The 19,979-nt window shown below is 41.0% G+C and overlaps 1 protein-coding gene across 1 annotated transcript in view; it reads left to right on the top strand.

Annotated features, from left to right (window-relative positions):
• Positions 1–816: 816 nt before the first annotated feature.
• The window catches only part of LOC104547780 (glycosyltransferase-like protein LARGE1), a gene marked incomplete at its 5' end in the record, with an annotated part of 20,964 nt that continues 1,801 nt past the window's right edge, over positions 817–19,979 (top strand). The window contains 4 exons of the mRNA XM_010193600.1: positions 817–980; positions 5,426–5,704; positions 11,567–11,713; positions 16,807–17,002. Of these exons, the coding sequence (XP_010191902.1) occupies positions 817–980; positions 5,426–5,704; positions 11,567–11,713; positions 16,807–17,002 (786 nt within the window). The remainder of the gene's footprint in view (positions 981–5,425; positions 5,705–11,566; positions 11,714–16,806; positions 17,003–19,979) is intronic.

Raw genomic sequence — 19,979 nt, 5'->3', positions numbered from 1 at the left:
AGTTTTTCTCTTCCTTCTTTCACCAGAGCTAAACATTTATTCTCTTAAAGCTACATATCTAAGTGACTCAGGATTGAATTGTTTCAAGATGCCTGTTTTGACTTTGAAGGGGCTTTGTTTCCAAGGGAGGCAAAAAAATACCTGTTCTCTACCAATCTGCCCTCCTTTGGATTTCTCCAAAAATCCCATTAAAAATGTAGGCTTTATTCTGGCACCTGTGCAGTTGAAAGAATATTTTCATTGCAAAGCTGAACTGATGCAAACATATAAACCTTAAGAAATGGAGTAATGATCGGTTAAACATGTTACTTTTCCAGCTGTCCATGCCGCTAGCAGCAGTTTCTGTTCTCCAGCAGAGGCAGCAGGATGGGAACTGTTCAGTCCAGTGCGTACAAGCTGCTGCTGAGCCTTGTCTACTGGAGCTGTGTGTCGATAAGCGATTTGAAACTCTGCTGCTAATAAGGAATGACATTATGTGTCACGTTGGAGCACTGACTCTTAAACTGAATGATTGAAGTTGCAATTGTTCACTGTTCCATTGCTAGTCTGGATGTTGAAAGTATGTAAGACAGATAATATATACAATATATAAACCATAATACAATGGTCTGCCTGTCTTATCGATTTACTTACAGTAGCTTTCTTCCAGTCTCTTGTCCAGAGACTTTCAGGAGCGAACCTTGGGAAAATGCTGGTCTGTATGTTCCACTTGCACTCCCCATTGCATCATACTGCAGGGTCCCAACCTCCTCATTCTCTCTGACTTGCTTAAATAATAATAAAGAACTTAACTTTATGTCCACTCTTTCCTTAAAGCTCCAGAAACAGCTGTCTGAGCTGGATGAGGATGACTTATGCTATGAATTTCGTCGAGAACGTTTCACCGTCCATCGCACTCATTTGTATTTTCTACACTACGAGTATGAGTCTGCTTCAGACAATACCGATGTCACGCTGGTGGCTCAGCTTTCAATGGACAGGTAGGGAAAATCTCTTGTTCATCCGGAAGCACAAGACGACTATTTTCTTACAGAGAAATCCAACTATGTGATGGTTTGAGGAGAGAAAAAACTCACTTTCGTAGAAACTTGGATGTCATATTGTTAAGACTTTTCTTGAACTAGGAGTAACACCTGTAGATATCACGCATGCACTTGGACTTCAGCTCTGCAGTGCTCAGACAGGTGTAGGCAGAGTTCATGAGAGGCTGAATACTGGAGCTGCAGGTGGTGTTACTTGTCAGGATTGTCAGGCATTATTAGTTTATGGAGTTTTGTGGCAATATAGAAAAAAACAGGAGATGTCATAGTGTTAGGCAAGCAGTTGTAGCTGATCAAGTTTTTACACACAGTATTTCCTTATTAGGCAGTGTTAGTTTTGCTTTCACTGGCATTTTCCTTGCATAAAATTTCAGTTGTATTTTTTATTGTAGTTATAATCAAAACTGAACATTACAGTTTCAAATTATTATTTTTAAATGTTCTAGAGTGAAATGAAAAAATCTCCTTTTGAGAGGAGTCATTGCATTTTTATATAAATGTTGGTTTTCAGAATAACATTTCTAGTTTAACTCTTTTCAACTTGCAGTTCTAATATAAAGTGGAATTTAACTGGCATTTCATTTGGGAAAAGGAGTCCATTTCGTGACAAGTCCCACCTGCACTTCTTTGGTTCCCACCATGGCAATTAGTTGTCATTTTTCAAAAGCTCTGAAAGTGCAGTCCGGATCTGCCAGCTTTGTGAAATTTTGAATCGTCAGTCTCCTATTTCTTCCTGCTTCTCAGTTCAAACCTAATCCAAACTTTGTAGTTACTGCTATCAGAGTGGGTTACAAAACAGGTCAGAACTCCTTGACTATTAGCCAGAACCTCATATTTCATTTAGTGCAGCACATACAGAATACAACATGACCCGTGAATACCACCACTGCTGCATCAGTGGAAGGTCAGCACTATTCCAGGAGAGTCAGAGGAATTCAGATCAACAAAACATTTACAGCCCGTTTTAAAAAGCAACATGAATAAATGAGGGCTATTCTGTTTCGCCAGTGCCTCAGCACTGCATCCTGCACATTGTGTTATGATTTGCTATGTGCATCAGTGTCTGTTCTATTGATTTTTAATTGAGGAAACATTTCTTAAGTGTTCACAAACCTTTGAGTAAAAAACTAAAGAAATAAATTAAGCCAGACCCTGAGTGAGTGCCACAGTAAATTAGTAAAGCTGGTGTGTGCACATGGTATATTTTCCCCCCAGAATTTAATTCAAAAGAATGAGCTGGGGCTCAGTGCTGTTTCACTGGCACTGATGCAAAGTCTGAGCATCTGTTTCCCTTTCTGGATCCTCACTGGGGTACATGTTTTTATTGATAGACAGAACCACACATTTTTATTCAGGAAGAACAGCCCTCCTGATACTGTGCAGGAAAAATCTTCCCTGCTTTGTTGGTGTGTTGCTATAAATTATTGATTTGAGTTGGAACTACTTTCTTTCAGCTAAAATCAATAAATAATAGCATACCAAAGAGCTGTTTAGCTGCTTTGTTTTCTTTCACATCTTTCACTTACTGCCTTATTTTTTGTATCTCCTTTACACCACTTATATTAAGCTCCTCCAGCGTCGCTGCAGACATTTAAGAATAGTGTCTCAGATGTAAGATGACATGTACATAAACACTCTGCTATACACTCCATTCCTGCACCGTTCTTTCAAATAATCATCCAAGATGAGGAAAGGCAAAAAAACAACTCCCAGTGTCTCCAATTATAGCCTTGTTGGAGGTGAGACTGACATGACTGTCGTGACAGGCTTATGTTTGCCTGTGCTATAGGCTAGGGGAATGGAAAAGAGGGATGCAGTTTAGGAGCTAACATTACTGTCTTTAGATAGGAACTTTGCAACAGACTTCATCCAGTGTTGTTCATTATTGGTTAATTGTCACCTTTTACACTGATGTGACATCTTGGAAAATGGCTTTGGTTGCATCACTGTGGTTTTCATCCGTATGTTTTGGCTGGGCAGCCTTTTCAAAGGCACGGTGTGTACCTGCGTTTCAGAAATCAGAGTGGGAGTTACAGAAATGTGAGATCAGGATGTGTGGAAGGAGAGACACAATTAGTATTACACTGCTTGAAGTCTGGGTGAGAATTGAGTGTTAAATTGGTTGAGTAGTCTTAAGAAGAAACGTGAAAACAAACAATCTCACAAAACTATTGAATTCCAGCAAAATTCTCTTGACTGAAACAGAACTTCAAAATAATTTACCAACTAAATGATGACCTTATTATTATGCAGTACACGAGTATATTTATTTTCTCTAGAGTCCTTAAGAGAACGCATTCCTCAAGATCGCTAACAAAACCAAAATAATTTGGTCATGTTGTGCTTAGAAAGTCATAATTTTAAGTTTTATAGTCAAAGCAGACTATTCTAATAACCTAGAGAGAGCAGATTATGGAACAGTACCCAGTAGTCCCTGTATCAAACTTGCAGAAGTGGAGCCTGTCAATGAGAACGACACAGCAAAATGGAGTATTCTGAAGGGCACTAAGCTGTCCAGCTGGAAATTTATACCAGCAAAACCCAGTTCCCGCTTAACTATCGTGAAAAGCTTTGCAGGCATTATCAGGTGTGCCGTTTAAATAAGTTATGTGTGCCATTTGTCCACTGCGTGGAGTCCTTGAAAGGCATTTTGCTGCATTTCTTGCTAGGCAAGTATTCCATTTTTAAAAGGCTGCCCTAAATCTGAGTGTTGATGAATTGGAGCCTCCTGATTAATAGGTTTCCACTGTGTTGGAAAAAGGCAAAAAAAATAGAAGTTACTTTTCTCTATTTATTATTTGTACAGTCAAAAGCCTAAAGCCTCCACATACTTTTTAGATCTTTTTTATCGATTTGTGTTTCTAATTCGGCTGTATGTTTCAGGCTGATAATAACCTTTGTTTCAATAATAGATAAAAAGAAAATAAAGTACCAGGTATAGACTTGTAAAGGTAGTATCTCATATCTAAGAAAAAGTTATTATATCGTCTGGGATGTCATCACGATCATTCAGAAATGCAGGAAAAAGCTATTAGTGTTAAATCAGAATGTCTGTTTGCTGGTATATCATTCCTTTCTGCTGCAAAGCTTAGGGAGATAGTAGGAGGGGGGAATTATTTTCTCTGATTACAACGATGCAGAAAACTTTTCTTGTGTTCTGTATAAATATTAATGGGAAAAATCTAGTAATGTGGATTTGGAAGGGAAAGAAGATAATCATGTTGCATAATTTTTAATAGAATATCTGGCTAGGCTGCATAGGTTCATTTCCCTTTCTATTAATTCAAGAGGCTTTGTAATCAGTCCTTGCTGTATTTTTGGGTGGCATATCTTAATCTCAAGGCGATTCTCTATAAATTACCCAAAGTGCTTAAATGATTGTGACCAAGCTGGGTTTGATTTATGTTTGTGTATGAGATTTTTTTGTTGTCATTTTCATCAATAGTATTGTAACTGCTGGGAGTTTTAAAAAATAGACATCACTACAACCTCTTTTTAAAAAAATTATTTAATGAAATTTGGGATACTGCTAAAACATATACAAATGAGTACTTTAAATGATGGCTTTGTCTGAAATGTTCTTTTGATATTCTACAGCAATGCCATGTCTCTCCCTCCTTCTTTCCTTGCACCCTACACATAATAAATCCCATTTCTATCAAGGTCCTTTTGCCCTTTCTCTGTCAGTGAGTTTTTCTCTAGTCAATGCAAATATTCATATAAGTCAGTATGGCCTAGAGCTATCATTTTTAAGAGCTTTTAGATCTGACTAACTGCCTTGCAAAACTTTAGGGAAGGTTTTCCTAAACAGGAGGTAGAATGATCTGTTGGTCTGTACACCTTTCTCCTCCACAAGCATGTTGAAGAGCACGGTGGCATGTTAGTTTGCGAGAATAGCTTGACCTGAAGTGTGAGCTGGGCACTAGACACTGTTTAAGATTACGAGACCCTTATCCTGTAAGTAGATCCACATGGACAGATCCCTGCAACTGCTCAAAGCTCCCATCGGATGAAGTCTCATCGTCCATGTCAGTTTTCCTGCAGCATCAATGCTTTAGCCAGAAAGGATGGTGTTGATTTCACGTAGCCTTAGGTATCTGAGTTCCAGATGTGTATGTCTGAGCTAGGGCTGTTTTAGGCTCCCTTGTATTCAGTGGAAAGTAGTAGGCATATCCAGCAGGGCGCAGTCCATCTGTCCAGAAGGAGACGTCAACTTAAATGAGATTAATTGTGCTGAAGAAATACTTATTGCTTTCCACAGCATATAAAGTGACCCCAATCTGTCTCACATAGAGGAATATATCTGCGTTTGATCAGATGAACCCAGGCAAAGAGCCCCAAGACAGGGAAACACTCTTTTCTTATTCTCACCCTTCCTCTTTCAGGCTCCAGATGCTTGAAGCCATCTGCAAACACTGGGAAGGTCCAATCAGCCTGGCACTCTATCTTTCTGATGCAGAAGCCCAGCAATTTCTGCGCTACGCCCAGGGCTCAGAAGTACTTATGAGCCGCCACAATGTTGGCTACCATATTGTGTACAAGGAGGGCCAGTTCTACCCTGTGAATCTGCTAAGGAATGTGGCCATGAAGCATATCAGCACACCATACATGTTTCTGTCCGACATTGACTTCTTGCCCATGTATGGACTCTACGAGTACCTCAGGTAAATGGACAGTGGAGGGTTTCCCACTGTCACCAATGTTTTCAGCCCATCCACACCCCACCCTTCTGTCATATTCCCGAAACAATGCAATTTGAGCAGACCCGAAAGAAGCTGGTTATAGATATTTAAGGTGTGACAATGCCCAGCAAGGCACAAGAATTTTTATGGTAGAGAGAGAGGATGTAACTGGAACTAAAGCAATATGGTTATGAAAGAAAAAAATCATGTCTAAATATAAGCCCTGTTAGCCATCAGAATAATTACCTCAGAGCGCCAGAAGAATCAATTTGAAAATTGAACTGGGCTAAATGTTATTAAATGTGCGAGAGCATCTTGTATTTGCAGAGTTGTGAACTGAGTGATTTCCCTAACTATTCGTGGTTCTTAATGTCAGCGACAGAAAAAGCATGCAATGCATTACACAACTTCTTGTCCCTGTGACACACTCTTAATCCAGTTTCATGTCATGAAAAGGGGGTCTAACCAGCTCAGAAATACGACTGCAACACCAGCACCTGTCCAGGCAAAACAGTTAGCGTAGGGAAACTGGGAAGAGTAACCTCAGTGTGTATTGGATCAGAATGAACATGAGCAGGTTGGGCTGAGCAAACTACATCTGATCCATTAACTGAGCTTTTTTTAGTAAAGACCTTTTTCCCCTGCAGATACTGGTCATCTGAGGGCAAAGCATAGAGCAAGGAGGACACCCTGTGGCCAGACAGGCAGATTTCAGTTCCTTAATCCTGACCAGTTTTGCTTTTCATCTCTGTTGTAATTTGGTAAAAGTTGATCAAAATGTTACAGTGAGGGCCTGCCTCTAGGTGGTCCCTTTCAGTCCATAGGGCTGGGGTTCTGGAGTGTAAAGGGAAATACATCTTTCAGTATCATAAACTTACAGAGACATTCCTTTGTTTCAGGCTTAACAACTCGGTAAGCATCTTCTCACTTCTCTCTCATGTGGAGAATTAATTGCCTTTTTCAATTTCTGCATCCATATACAGGACCAAATTCACTATGGCTTGTAAGACACTGGATTTCAATAATACCATTGAAGGTTTATCCTACTGTGTCAGCCTGTTTCTGACTTATTTTGGGGATATTTCTTTTTGACTTACACTGTGAGGATTCCAATATAATTCTGGCCCTTGCACACAATAACTGTTTCAAGATATCTGTAGAGACTGTTAGATTTTCTGTTCTTTGATGTTAGTGTTGCATACTCTTACCTTTCTTCAGATCGATGCTTGACACAGTAGGGAAGGCAGCTGTTGATACTGGCATGTAGTACTAAAAAAGCAACTTGTTCCTCCATGCAGCTTCACAGTGCACTGATTGGAGCCAGCACTGAAAGGAAGAATAGAGAAGACAGAATTATGTACCACAGTATACTTGAGATATTACAACCATAGAAACCATTCTCGTAGGGTGATAATGCATTGTAGGACTAAATGCACAGTGGTGCCACCCATTGGTGCTGTTTCAGAAGAAAAAAAACAAACAGATTTGCACTGAAAGCTGTTGCATCCATGACTTTGTGTTATTCTGACAGCCTTTTGTGAGGGTAGTACCACCTTAACTCTGTGAGTGTCTGTTCCCTGGGAATATTGAAATTACTAATCTGCTACTGCCAGCTCTTTAAAAAGGGATTGGATTCTGTTGCGTGTGGACTAGAGGCTTTTGTTGCTTTTTCAATAATGATTTTTCTGAGCAAAATAGCAGAGAAGTATAGTGAAATTATTTAAATAGAGATACCCTGTATCTTTCTGCATTGACTGTTCCCACCGCCTCTGCAAGTAGCTGATTAGTGCTATCTATCTGAATGGCAGGAGTTGTTTGTTAGAGAGACGTACAAACATTTTCGTCTTCATTTCCTCAGAAAGAACAACCATAAGCAAATAGAAATGGTGTGGTGTTTCAGGCATCACTTTGTACAGGATAAGCCAGACAAGTCCCTCTCATTTGACAGTTTACTGATTTACATATAGTATGTATCATGTCTCTACAGACAATATGTTCTCAGAAAGAAAAGAATTTTGAAAAACATTTTCCACGTATTTTGAAGGTATCTTATGTGAAAGGTTACAGCCAGTTTTGAAGGAGAAGCTGATGCTTACCTGTCCCTCTAGGTGTCCATTGCTACCACTCAGATTTGTGCTGAGCTTTTTCACAGCTGCTAAGACAGACCATTTCAGTGATTTTAATCTCCATCAACCCCCCCTTTTTGTCCTACCTTACTCTGCTGTGACGTACAAAAGGAAAGAAATGTATCATTTGAAGCTTTCCTGTTTACAAAACTCAGACACTTTTGCGGTCTGTGCTGAGGTGAAGTCTTTTGTCACCTTCCCTCATTAGTTATCTTGTCATTGCCCCAGAGGTAAAGGCTCTTTCTGGTTTCTACAAGTAGGGTGTGTGAGTCATCCTAAAGGTTCTTCTAACATAAAATAACTAGACAGGACACTTATCTACAGCTAACATTGAAGTTCTTCCATGACACATTTGTGTGAAAATATGCCCTTTGCTTCCCGTGACACATTTAGTATGAATTGGGAGCTGGCATCCAAGCTCTATCCACAGGTTTTGTACCTGTCCTTTGCAACATGAATTGTGAAGTATTTATGGTTGTTCTTCAGCATCTCAGCAAGAGGCACACTTCATGTTGTGCCTATTGTTTTTTACTTGTGGAATGCCTTTGTAGGCATTGTTGCTTTTGCAGAAAGGAAGAATATTCTAATGAATTTATCAGTGGACTGACAGCTATCCAGTTCTTATTACAAAATCTGTGACTGCCATACTCATTGATCTCAAACTAACTTACCGAGTCCTGATGGTGGAAACTAATTTGAATTAATGGACTCTTTTTTTCCCTCCCCCTCTGAATTCAGTGCTTTAGGATTAGGTTGCTAATCTTTCTGCATCTGAGCTTCTCTGTCTTCCATTAAATGGGAATCATATCACTATCTGCCCACATGAGGGTGAGAACTTGTTAATTTTTGGAAAGGACTATGGAGAAGAAAAGACTCATATCAACATGCTCGAATTCGTTCAACCTGTGAGGAGGTTTTTGTGATTTAAGATTGATTTCTTCCATGCTTTGCAAAAAATAGGGTTGATCAGTAGATTAGAATTTTAACCAATGTTCACTGTGTCAGAATGACATACATCAGATCTGAACACAAAGATGCCTGAGAAACGGTTTCCTGGACAACACTAGCAAAGAGAAAGCTCTTCACAAAATCATACATCCTTATTTTGGAGTATGGGGGAAAGGACATATAAAGGAAAATGGATACTGAATTTATATTTCTGAATCTGAAAAACAGTCCTTATAAGGATAGTTTTGGAATTACCACTGCAAGTTTGCAAAACAACCAGATGTATTCCCTACATTATATTCCACATATCTTGCAACACTAACAGTGAAAATTTTCTTGTTCCAAGTATCACAGAACCAGTCAACCAGCAAATGGCACCTCTACTCAAAACAGGAAAAAAAGTCACCCCACAGGAAAAGAAAAGTAGATTTTCTTCCAACTGGAAGAGGTTAGATTTTTCAGCTGATTGTCTGAGGAGCAGACCACCAGCCGAGTTATCAGAAGAAGATGGGGTTTTTTTCTCTACCAAATCCTCCCTGCCATTATCACAATTTACATGGCCTCTGTTGTCCTTTGTCACTAATGTTCAGCATGTGGATGTCAACACTGATTCCTTCTTCCCCTTATATTAGTCCTTTATGTCCTCTGGTCCACATCAAAGGCAGACTGTGCTACTCAAGAAGTCAGTGCTGCTGGACTTCTTGATGCAGCATGTCTCAACTCCCAGCTCAGTTTTTGTGAACCCCTCCACTTTGGCATTACCAACATGCACCTCAGATGCTCAAATATCTCTTGAAAATATTTCTGCAGAGATAATGTCACTATTTTATTTCACTCTTGAAGTACCACCACCAAGTCTCTGTGTTTAACCATATCCACTACAAGCATCTTGTTTTCAGACCACTCCTTCTCTCCACTTACCTAACTTTTCAAGTTGACCTTTGATGGTGCAAGTTATTTTAACCTCTTGTATCAGTTTGTTCCAACAGGTCTGCCATTGACACATACTAAATTTGCAGATGACAAGAGTAGGGAATGTACAGAAATTAGTCTTGATATCATTCTTGTACTTATATTCCGTATCTTACTAGAGGAGTCACGTTCAACAGTAGTTTCAACACAACTTGCTCATTTTGACAGTCTCTGTTTTTACCTTTGATTGATACCTATACCTACTTCAGCTTTGTTCAGTTTCAGATGGTGAACTTTGGTGGCAGGATTGTGTCCTACTCTTTGACAGTGCCAAGCACAGCAAGGCTCTGAGCCTGGGACTTTTGGGCTCTCCATCAAAGAAAGAGATAGCAACAGCCATAAATGTAAGCTGCTGTCTCCTTGCAGAGCCCAAAGGGTGAGCATCACTGCAAAGGTTACCTGCTTCTTCCTAGAACTGAATCCCAAAAGCTGTACCACTCAAAGCTGATAGATCGCACAGAGTCCAGAAATCCTGACATGTTGGAAGAGAAACTGTGTTAGTGTCCCTGCTCTCAGAGGTGTGAAGAGGAAGAAACATTAAGAGCTTCATAAAGACTGGATGCTGGCACTGCTCAAGGATTCTGAAAGTGGAGGCTGATGTTAAAGAGTCGTCTATGTACATGCAGATATCTTGGCCATTAGTGATGGTGAGGAAGAAGCTAGTGAAGAAAGTACAAAAAAGTTATAATAATAAGATGCTGTTAAAATCCTTCAGTTGTGAACAGCTCACTGGAATGCGGCAAGGGTTCTTTAAACAATGCAAACTTTGCAGTAAGGCGCTGAGAACAGATTTCTTTTTATAGAACAGGTCTATAGGGTGGTGTGAATTCTCTAGAATTCAGATTTTGTAAAATAGCCCTGCTCCTCTTCTTTTTCTCTGATGGCAATATAAATGAATTCTAGGTATTCTAGGCCTAGAAAATGGATTGTTTGGTTCTTCTTTTATTATGACAGCAATCCCAATTCCTTCATCCTATAAGACTGTAGAGAGTTTGCTGCTTGTCAACATTGTCCTTGATTGCTTGTTGCAGTAACATAAAAGTCAGGACAGTGAATCCTGTTAAGGGGAACTGACTTTGACAGGAGGAGAGAGGAATATTTCTCATATGAAATACAAAGATAATGAAAGGAAAATCAAGACAGTTATTTCTAATGACAAGCATAGTAAGATTCAGCTTGGGGATGGAAAAGTAACTTCTTTTTCTATTTCTTTGGGTTTTAGTTTGTTAGGGAAGAATAGACAATACCTCTGGCAGGCAGGACATAATGTTGCTAAGCTGTTGCTCTCCTGCAGCAGTCATCCTAAGACCTCTGTCTGGAGAAGGGCCCTACTGTGCAAAATGCAGTACGTGCACACACATACAGTTACACACCAAAACAGTCTCTGCACTGAACAATTTGCACTGAAAGGAGGGAAATAGTGAGGAAGAGAAAAGCAAACTGCCATTGACTGTGCAGCTCTTTCCCATATGTGTAGGAACATTCAACTATGTTTCTCTGAAAGGGGGGGTCAGCTGGCCATGCTCAGAGTGCTAGTTCAGCTCTGTGCACTCCTGGACATGTGGGGCAGCATTGATCAGTCAAACACACAAGCTCTCTTTGAACTGTGGTGTTCTCCCTGCTCTTAGAGCAGCAGACCAAAAGTACAGGAAAGTATGAAGCACCTTTGGGGAAAAATATGGGCCGTAGTTACATTTACAGTATCAAACTGCCCATTCTCTGCACTTCATTTTGAAAAGCCAAGTGATTTGCTCAGTTTAAAATCTTCCTACTTTTACTTGTTGTTTCTTTTTGCCAGGAAGTCTGTCATCCAGCTAGACCTGGCTAACACCAAGAAAGCTCTGATTGTACCTGCTTTTGAGACCTTGCGCTACCGCCTCTCCTTCCCCAAGTCAAAAGCAGAGCTGCTATCTATGTTGGACATGGGAACCCTCTTCACGTTCAGGTAATGGAAAGTACTTTTGTTGAACCTATGGTCATTATCTCTAAAGATTTTTGATCTTCTTGTGCATATTTGATTTTTCTCTCTCACTGTCAGATAGCTAGCTCCATTAAGAAACCTATTGGCTTCTTTTTCCCTTTTCATAGAGAGGCAGTGAACAGAATCATATGTGAATATATTCCATCTGTAAGCTCAGCATTTCAGTTAGTATTATAGTCCTCTGCTGAAGGACTTCAGTTGTTAAATTGAATTTGTTTTATTTTCATCATTTTTTATTGCTCTACAAAATCAAGTGCAACCATTACACTCATGTGCATGTAATTTGGTTTTTGGCTGCCAAATACTATCCGGATAGCTGTGTCCCTCATGTGACCAAAAATAATTTCTCTCTGCTTGTTGGTTCTCTTTCCTACTGACTTACTGGGAAAACAAATGCAGGCTTCTCATGTGCTCTTTTAAAGTGTGAAACAGCTGTTTAAATAGCTAGAGTTTCTCAATGCAGAGGTAAAAATGTACTCTGACTAGAAGCTGAGAAACGAAGAACACCTGAATTTGGAGCTCTTCTCTGAAAGCAGATTCTTTTTGAGGCTGTGAACAAGTCACTTCTATTATCTGCCAGACTCTTCGGTTTTAAAATGCAACTACCAGGGGTTAACTGTCTCTTGGGTGTGTGTGGTACAGTCTGATTAGCAGACATTTGAAAAGCATCGCAGTGATGGGAAGAGTACAATATGGCCTTATGATATTGCACAGAGAGGGGGCTTAGGAGACCTGCGTTCTCTTCTCAGCTCCACTACTGCCCTGCTGGGAGGTGGTACGTGAATCAGTTCACTTTCTTACATCTCTGTTCTCCATCTCTGAAATGCAGGTAACAATGTTCACCTCTCCTTTTTATGGTATTTTGAGATCCAGAGATAAAAACTGTGAGAAAGCTAGGTATTATCTATGGCCGGTGGAGCTCTATATCACCTCTCCCTTCTTTCCATTACTGTAGAGCTTTCCTCACACTTCTTCCGTTCCCTGTATTACACACCTCTCGTTGCAGCAGCCACCCTTCCCTCATGTCACAGCAGACAGCCTGTGTGACCCTGGAAAACATAATTCTGACACTCCTTCTACCAATGACTGCCTTGAAATAGAAACTTGAGGCGACTGAGAGGGGCATGCCTCTTTCTGGAAAATTACTTAAGGATACTGATAAAGCAAGTGCCTTTCAGTCTCCCACCATTCAGTAACAGTTGAACACGTACAAATTTACAAATCTGTTGATAAAAAATAATTGTTTCTCTCATAGTTGAAAGAAAAAATCCTTCCAGTGGAAAATAACACCCTCGGGATTTTCAGGTGTGACTTTCCACCAGCAATCAAATTTTCAGCCAGCACAGCAGTGAGCCTTCCACTACAGGTTTCATCTTCAAGCAGTACAGCATGTTGGCATGTTATGTACACAGCCGGATTTGCAGGTCCTTTCTCAAGTCTTACTCAGGCAAAAATGTCTTTAACAACAGTGGGAGTTTTGCCAGAGCAAGGTTAAATGAGAACTGAAGGACATGTGGTCTGTAGCTGCTGTACATATTAATGCAGGACACATTTTACAAATGCTTCTCCAGTTTGCTTTGGCTCATTTCATTGCTGAAATCTGTCAACAGCCACAAAGCAGCTGTGAGCTGGGCTGAGAATTTCCACCTCCACCTTCAAGGTGCTTTAATAATGCTGCAATTCGAGGCTGAGCGGGTGGGAGTGAGCAGGGGAGGACTGCTGAGACAGTGATTGCTGAGAGTGCCTGCAGCATCCCAGTCCCTCACACCACATGGTAGATTACAATCTTTCCCTCAATGAAATTGCTTTTGTCACCTCTTTTCCAAATGGTGACCTTATCTACCTCTGGGCAGCTAAGAAGTACAAAACGGCTCTCAATTACATCCCCCAGTCACTGTCAGAAGAAAAGGGAAGGCGCGTGAGCATCTGCAGCTGGCAAGGTGTGCTGTGTGGAAACCCTCCGCGACAGCAGGCTGCCCTGTGTGCCAGCTTGCTGGCTTTGTCTGCAGGTGCTGGCTGGGACTGTGCCTCACAAGGATGTGCCCGCACTGTGCCTGGGTAATAGCTGAAGAACCAGAAATGTGCTGCCAACACAGCTTTCAGGCACAAGGAGAACCACAGCTGGTAGAAGACGCATCATATTGAGAAAACATAACTAGCAACAACTGATTAGCTAATTATCTGATTGCAGCCACAATCCAGCGAAACGTTTAAGCATCTGAGAACAGCACTGGGAAAGTTTTTCTTTCACTGAATCATCTTTCTCTCTGAAATGTGAAGCTTTGAGGGACAAGGCAGGCAAGAAAAACACTCTGAGAGGAATAATGATTTCATTTTGCTAACTTTGGCAAAGTTTACTATAGTTTTGAAATTTTATTTTCGATAAAAGCATTCAATAATGAAGGTAAGGTGAAACGTTTGACCCAAAGCAAGGGGTTGTTGTGCAGTTGTTTTCCATGAACCGTGGGAAAGAAACTCATCATAATTTTACGGAGATCAAATGATTTAGTTTGGATTTGTCAAAATTGCCAGTGTAATGAAAAATATGTTGTTCACAATTTTCACAAAGTTCTCCTGGGAGTCAGTGAGATTGTATGGCCTTAAAACTCAACGTGTATTTAAGTCTTGAGTGAGAAGGACCTGAGCAGGAAAATTAGATTTATTCATTAGTCCTGTGAGATGGAAGACCAATACAGGCAGTGAACCACTTCTCACAACTGCATCACTAAGAGTGAAGTCTGTTGGAAATTACTCACTCTTTTTATGGCAGTTTCTCCTATATGGATTTTCATGTAATGATGTCCACATATCTTATTTTGCAGTACATTTCATGTGGTGATCGGCCACTGGCCAAGACCTAGCTCCAGCAGATTGTATGTGTGTGTGTATATATTTGTAGACCTATATATGTTGCATGTACAGATATGTGTGTAATCCTGCACTCTCACAATTCCTGTTTCCAGTCTAATTATTCCTTTATAGTTAGTGTGCGCACACCTAACTTGAATGTCCTGTACTCATTTTCCACTTTGTCCTGACCTTAGCTGTCCTTTTGTCTTTATCTTTCCCTCCACTCCCATCAGTCACTCTCTAAAGGCAAGTAGATAATGTCTGGTATTATTTTGTTTGGTACAATCAGATCTATTCTTTCCTTTCTGCTTTGACTCTCCAGTCTCACTTCCATATTTTGCCTTCATTGTCTCTTCCCCACTTTTTTTTCTTACTGGTCAGCTCTCTCGATCCACAGAGGTTATACCTGAGCTGCTGTAACTGCTTCCCCCAAAACGGGTGGAAAGAAAGTGATGTTTTTATGGTTAGTGTTGTGTTCTTCCCCTGTTTAAGTCAGTGAGAGAGTGTTACTAGAATAGCAGCAGCATTTGACTGCTTCTCTGCAGGAATCTCTCAATTAACCAAAGTTTGTATGGGGCTTTGAAGATACAAATCACTTCATAAGTGTTTAGTAGTCATTATTATTATTATCATAATTAATTTCAAAATGCCGGAGGTAGGATGTTAGAAGATACAGCATCCTCCACAATCCCATATGATTTTAAAACCCACATTGTGATTGTGCTTTTTTTCCAGATAGATAGCTGCCTATTAGTAACTGGGTAAGTTACCAACCCATTTCCAGAAGAGACCATGAAAAGGGATAGGCTTTTTGGAGATGGGCATTAAGGATTGTAAGCATCTTTGTGGATCTGGCTCTGATTTCTAATAACCTCTAGAGAATTAATTCACTGTCAGATTTTTTAATATGGAAGGGCTTTGTTTTTTTCAGGTCCCCAAGCCAGATATCTGAAAGCGATGCAACCTGTTACAGTTTAGAAATGCAGCCTTCAAAGGACCATACGTCACTTGGGACCTCAGTGCTATCCTAATAATTCTGTCCTCCTGCACTGCCCCTGAACAAGGAGAGTCAGTGAAGCTGAACAGTTCTCTGTTTTTCAAGTTACAAGCCATACGAATACACAGTCCAAGTGGAAGCTCCTAGGTCGTGATTTTATGTCCTGTTTTTAGCGATGTCTTCAATGGTCTGAGAATTTCTGGAGTTGAAACATTACCTCAGGTCCTAATTCTGCAAATATTCAATGCTCAAATCCCTTTACTTTAGCACATGAGTCATCCCTGTGAATTCAATGTACCTTACATTACAAACTGGCAGGATGTTTGTTTTGCCCCTTCTGTTACACATCTCAGAGCGCTGTAATACAGATGGCCTGCTATGCCTTTGCTTCATTATTTCATCTATGAGTCTGCAGAAAGAGCCTGTCTCATTGATTTTTGGAAAGGTGTAAGAAGAATAAGTGGGCAAGAGAGTCATTGACCCTGGCACTAATGGGGTGGATTCAAGCTGCGCTCGGAAGAGGGACCTGCTGTGACCTAAACAAGATTAACAAAGTATAAAAAGATCTTTTTCTGTAAATCAAATTGATTACCTTACTCAGGATCACATGGGTACTCCCGACAATGTAGAAAGTACAGCGGAAAGCCTTTATGTAATATTTTACTTATTAATTTAATTATGCACTTTGGCTCCTGTCATAGTAATAACAGTAATTAATAAAACAGAACATCTATCCAGAGCTGCGGGTGTCTCTCATACAAATTATAAAATCGCATATAAAACAGATCATGAATGTCACTGTGGTGTAGAATTAGCTAATTTTAGGGACCTTATCTGCACTACAGAATTTCACACCAATTTTAGAGCACTGATACAGCCACTTGGTCACTAGGAAAGAAGCACAGCATTTCGTAGTGCAGATGAACTGTCTATGTACTTTGTTCCTCACATTAGTGTTAGGTAGTGTTTTCACCCCGTCCTAGATGTGAGACTAGATTTGTTTAAGGACTGAGCACATAGAGGCTTTGGGAAGCATGCTGGAAAAGGTCCTAGAAATTGCCTCCATTATGTCCTGAAAATGATTACATGAACTGTAAGCTAATCTCCTTATTTTTGAGCATTTCATCTAACAAGTAACATTTTGTTGCCTCACCAAGATGCATTCTGTCTAATTGCCTCCCCATGTCCATGCCATTTATGTCTGTTTAAGGTATCACGTCTGGACGAAAGGGCATGCGCCAACGAACTTTGCCAAGTGGCGAACAGCCACCACCCCCTACCGCGTTGAGTGGGAAGCAGACTTTGAGCCATACGTTGTTGTGAGGAAGGACTGCCCGGAGTATGACAGGCGGTTTGTTGGATTTGGCTGGAACAAAGTAGCTCACATCATGGAACTGGATGCACAGGTGAGGAGACAACGCCTGCATGTACCACCCAGGGCTGGGCAGCAAGGTTGTTAAATGAAATCCGTGTTCTGGAGAAAAGCTTCGGGCTTTGCATTGCCAAAGTGCTCATTTAGCCTTACTGAGCTCCTTAATGAGTGCTTCTTGAGTTGGGAACACTCAATTTTGTCCTTGTCAAGCATTAAAAGGAGAACTGACTCTGAGTTAGTTTATTTGTCAGAGCTAAGAAAGTTGTTTTTTTGCAGTGGCAAATTCCCTGCAGTGCCTACCTCCTACCCAACAGTGTGCCTGAGCATTGCAGTGCTTGTTGCCAGTCTCATCACCTACTAGGGGATCTATAGACCTAGCTGGAAGTGTTTTAGTTAAGCAGAGGTTGGTGAGTCCCAGATGCTAAATTAGAATTCAAAAAGCAATCTTAAATTGAATCCAAGGCAAGCATCTTCAATTTCTGGCATGGATTTACAGCACATCTCTACAAAGCCAAGGACTTTACATTTCTAAAGTCTCTAGCTGTGGAACAGACTCTAGAGGATCCAGGTACTTGATGCTTGGACTATCTGCCTCTTGGATGTGTGACTTAGGATGGAGCTGCTGGGCAGAATATATAGGAATAAGGATGCAGAGAAAGCTCCTAGACTGGCTGTAGAGCTCTCAGCACTGCCAAGGTCCCTGCCACCGACCTAGATCTTAGAGTCTACCACTGACTATGGCTTTGTGGGAGCCCGGTGCTGCTGCTCACTGAAATCTCAGGGTTTGCATCTCCCTGCTGTTCTTGGGTGTGAAGCTAACCACTGTGCTAATCAGCAGGGTCTGGGTCATGGCATTTCTTTTTAGTTTGGGTTTGTTGGGGTTTTTTTTTCAGTTTGGTTTCAGCCCCAGTTTCTAACTAGTAGCATTTCATGCTAGCCAAAAACACATGCTTTTTGACCATCTGCATCCTCCTGTGTTAGCTTCTGCTATGGATCTGGAACATAGCTGATCCTTCTCTGCCTACCCCTTACCAATTCAGGTAAAGCAGAGTAGCACAAGGCATATAACAAGCTACTGGGAGATTGTGTCTTTGAGGTGTGGGCTACATATGCAGGACGGATATTTTCTATTTCTGCTTACAAAACCACATGGTCACCTTGGGGTGGCAGCCACTTGCCCTCTGGCTGCAAAAAGGCATTCCCAACAAATTTGTACCTACTTATGTTGAGAAGAAATTATTACAGGCTAGAAAAAAAAATTGTCCCTTATATTATCGTTAATAACAATACTTTGCTCTGCTGTAGCACTTTAATTTTCCAGTGCGCTTTCCAAATGCTAATCAATTAACCATCAGTTGTGGAGAGTGTCCATGTAATGATTTATTAGTTGTTAATCTGGGTAACAAGGCTTATGTTCCAACTGGCAGCTCTCATCTAGCACTTACAATTTAACTCTTCTGTTCACAGACACTTGCCCAGCATACAGATTTCACGCATGGGAGACTGGAACATTTTTCAAAGTTGATCATAGCGCAGATATTTTAAATGGCCATTGGGTTGGAACTAACTCTGGGAAATTGTTTTTCTCACTCTTCCAGCCTTTAAGACATTCTCACATTGAAAAGAAGTTTAATTTTCATCTGTAGCAACATGAGTATTGGCCTGTTCTCCCACAAAATCAGACTGGAGGGGACATGGGATCACACAGCTACCTCCCCCTATGGCATTCCTCTGCTTGAGGGTGTCTGCAGATCAGGTTGCTGTCAGCTGCTTGGCTGGCTTCATTACCAGCAGGCAGAGCAGCTTCCCAATTGAATTATTTCCCTGCTCCTCACAACTCCAGCATCTGTCAGGACTCTTTCAGGCTCCTTACCAAGGGCCTGTGCCACTACTGTCCTTCAGAGTGGCACGCCACATGGAGATGATCGTCATTATTATTCCTGGGGGTATGTAGATGTCCACTGAGCTGGATGCTGTACAAATACATAGATAATGACAGTCTCCATCTAAAGAATTTATAACCTGTGAGGTAGGGACAGAGGTTCCTGCAAGCGCATCACTTTCTCAACACATGTTTCCATGTAGTAGGGATAGGTCATTAGGAAATGTTTCCCTGCTTTTCCAGTGACTCTGGAATTAGACTGTGAGCATCGGTTTTTCCAGGATCCCAGCCCAGTATGTTTCAAAGGGGCTTATTAGCAGCAGACTCCTAAGTTTCTGGAAGGCTTTATGTGCCTGAAGGCCTTTCAGAGGGATGGGAACACTACTGTGCTGAACAGTTTACACTGCAGAGCATAGATGGTCCCTAACCTGCAGGATTACAGACTTGAGATGCAGAGAACAAAGAAAAGATTGTATGAAAGGGATGTATCTTCCTCTGCAGCTTCAGCCTTTTGTTTTAAGGTCCCACAGAGACATATTTTGTAGTTTGTAGTTTATCAGCTCTCCTCACTCCATCATGCCAGCCTTTGTTTTTGCATTTGGTTCCCCATTAGTTCTAAGTCTCTTCCAGCGAAATGAGCTCTGCCTGGGAGCATCAGACTATTTTGCTCTTGCTGTACATTTGTCACCCCAAACAAAAGCACAGAGGGGCCTATTCCCGTATGTGACAGCATTGTAGTTTGGCACAAAGATTTACCACTTTAGCACTGTCTGGCAGGGAAGGCATTCCCATAATGAGAAAGGAGTAGCCATGCAGCTGCAGCTGCACCTAGATGTCCAACACACACTACTGTTTCACAGGTGTCTCTGGGACAGGGCTGCAGCCTCAGCTGCACACTGGGCTCACCAACACCACTGCCAGAGTTGGGAGGTGGATTCACATTGCGTTCTGCTCACTTCTTGCCATTTTGTTTGGGCTTCATTTTGGGCTGTGTTGCTCAAACACGTGGTTTCTGGTAGCATCATAACCCAGCAGTTTTCAGTTGTTTCCAGGCTGATCATATTTTGTTAGGTGAGGAAAGATTTATAGGTGGAACACTCATATTTATTAGCACAAGTGTGTTCTCTCC

This window comes from Mesitornis unicolor, unplaced genomic scaffold, assembly GCF_000695765.1.
Source record: "Mesitornis unicolor isolate BGI_N332 unplaced genomic scaffold, ASM69576v1 scaffold35551, whole genome shotgun sequence".
Lineage (NCBI taxonomy): Eukaryota > Metazoa > Chordata > Aves > Mesitornithiformes > Mesitornithidae > Mesitornis > Mesitornis unicolor.
Note: the sequence above shows the minus strand (reverse complement) of the source record. Positions and strands in the feature narration are given on the sequence as shown.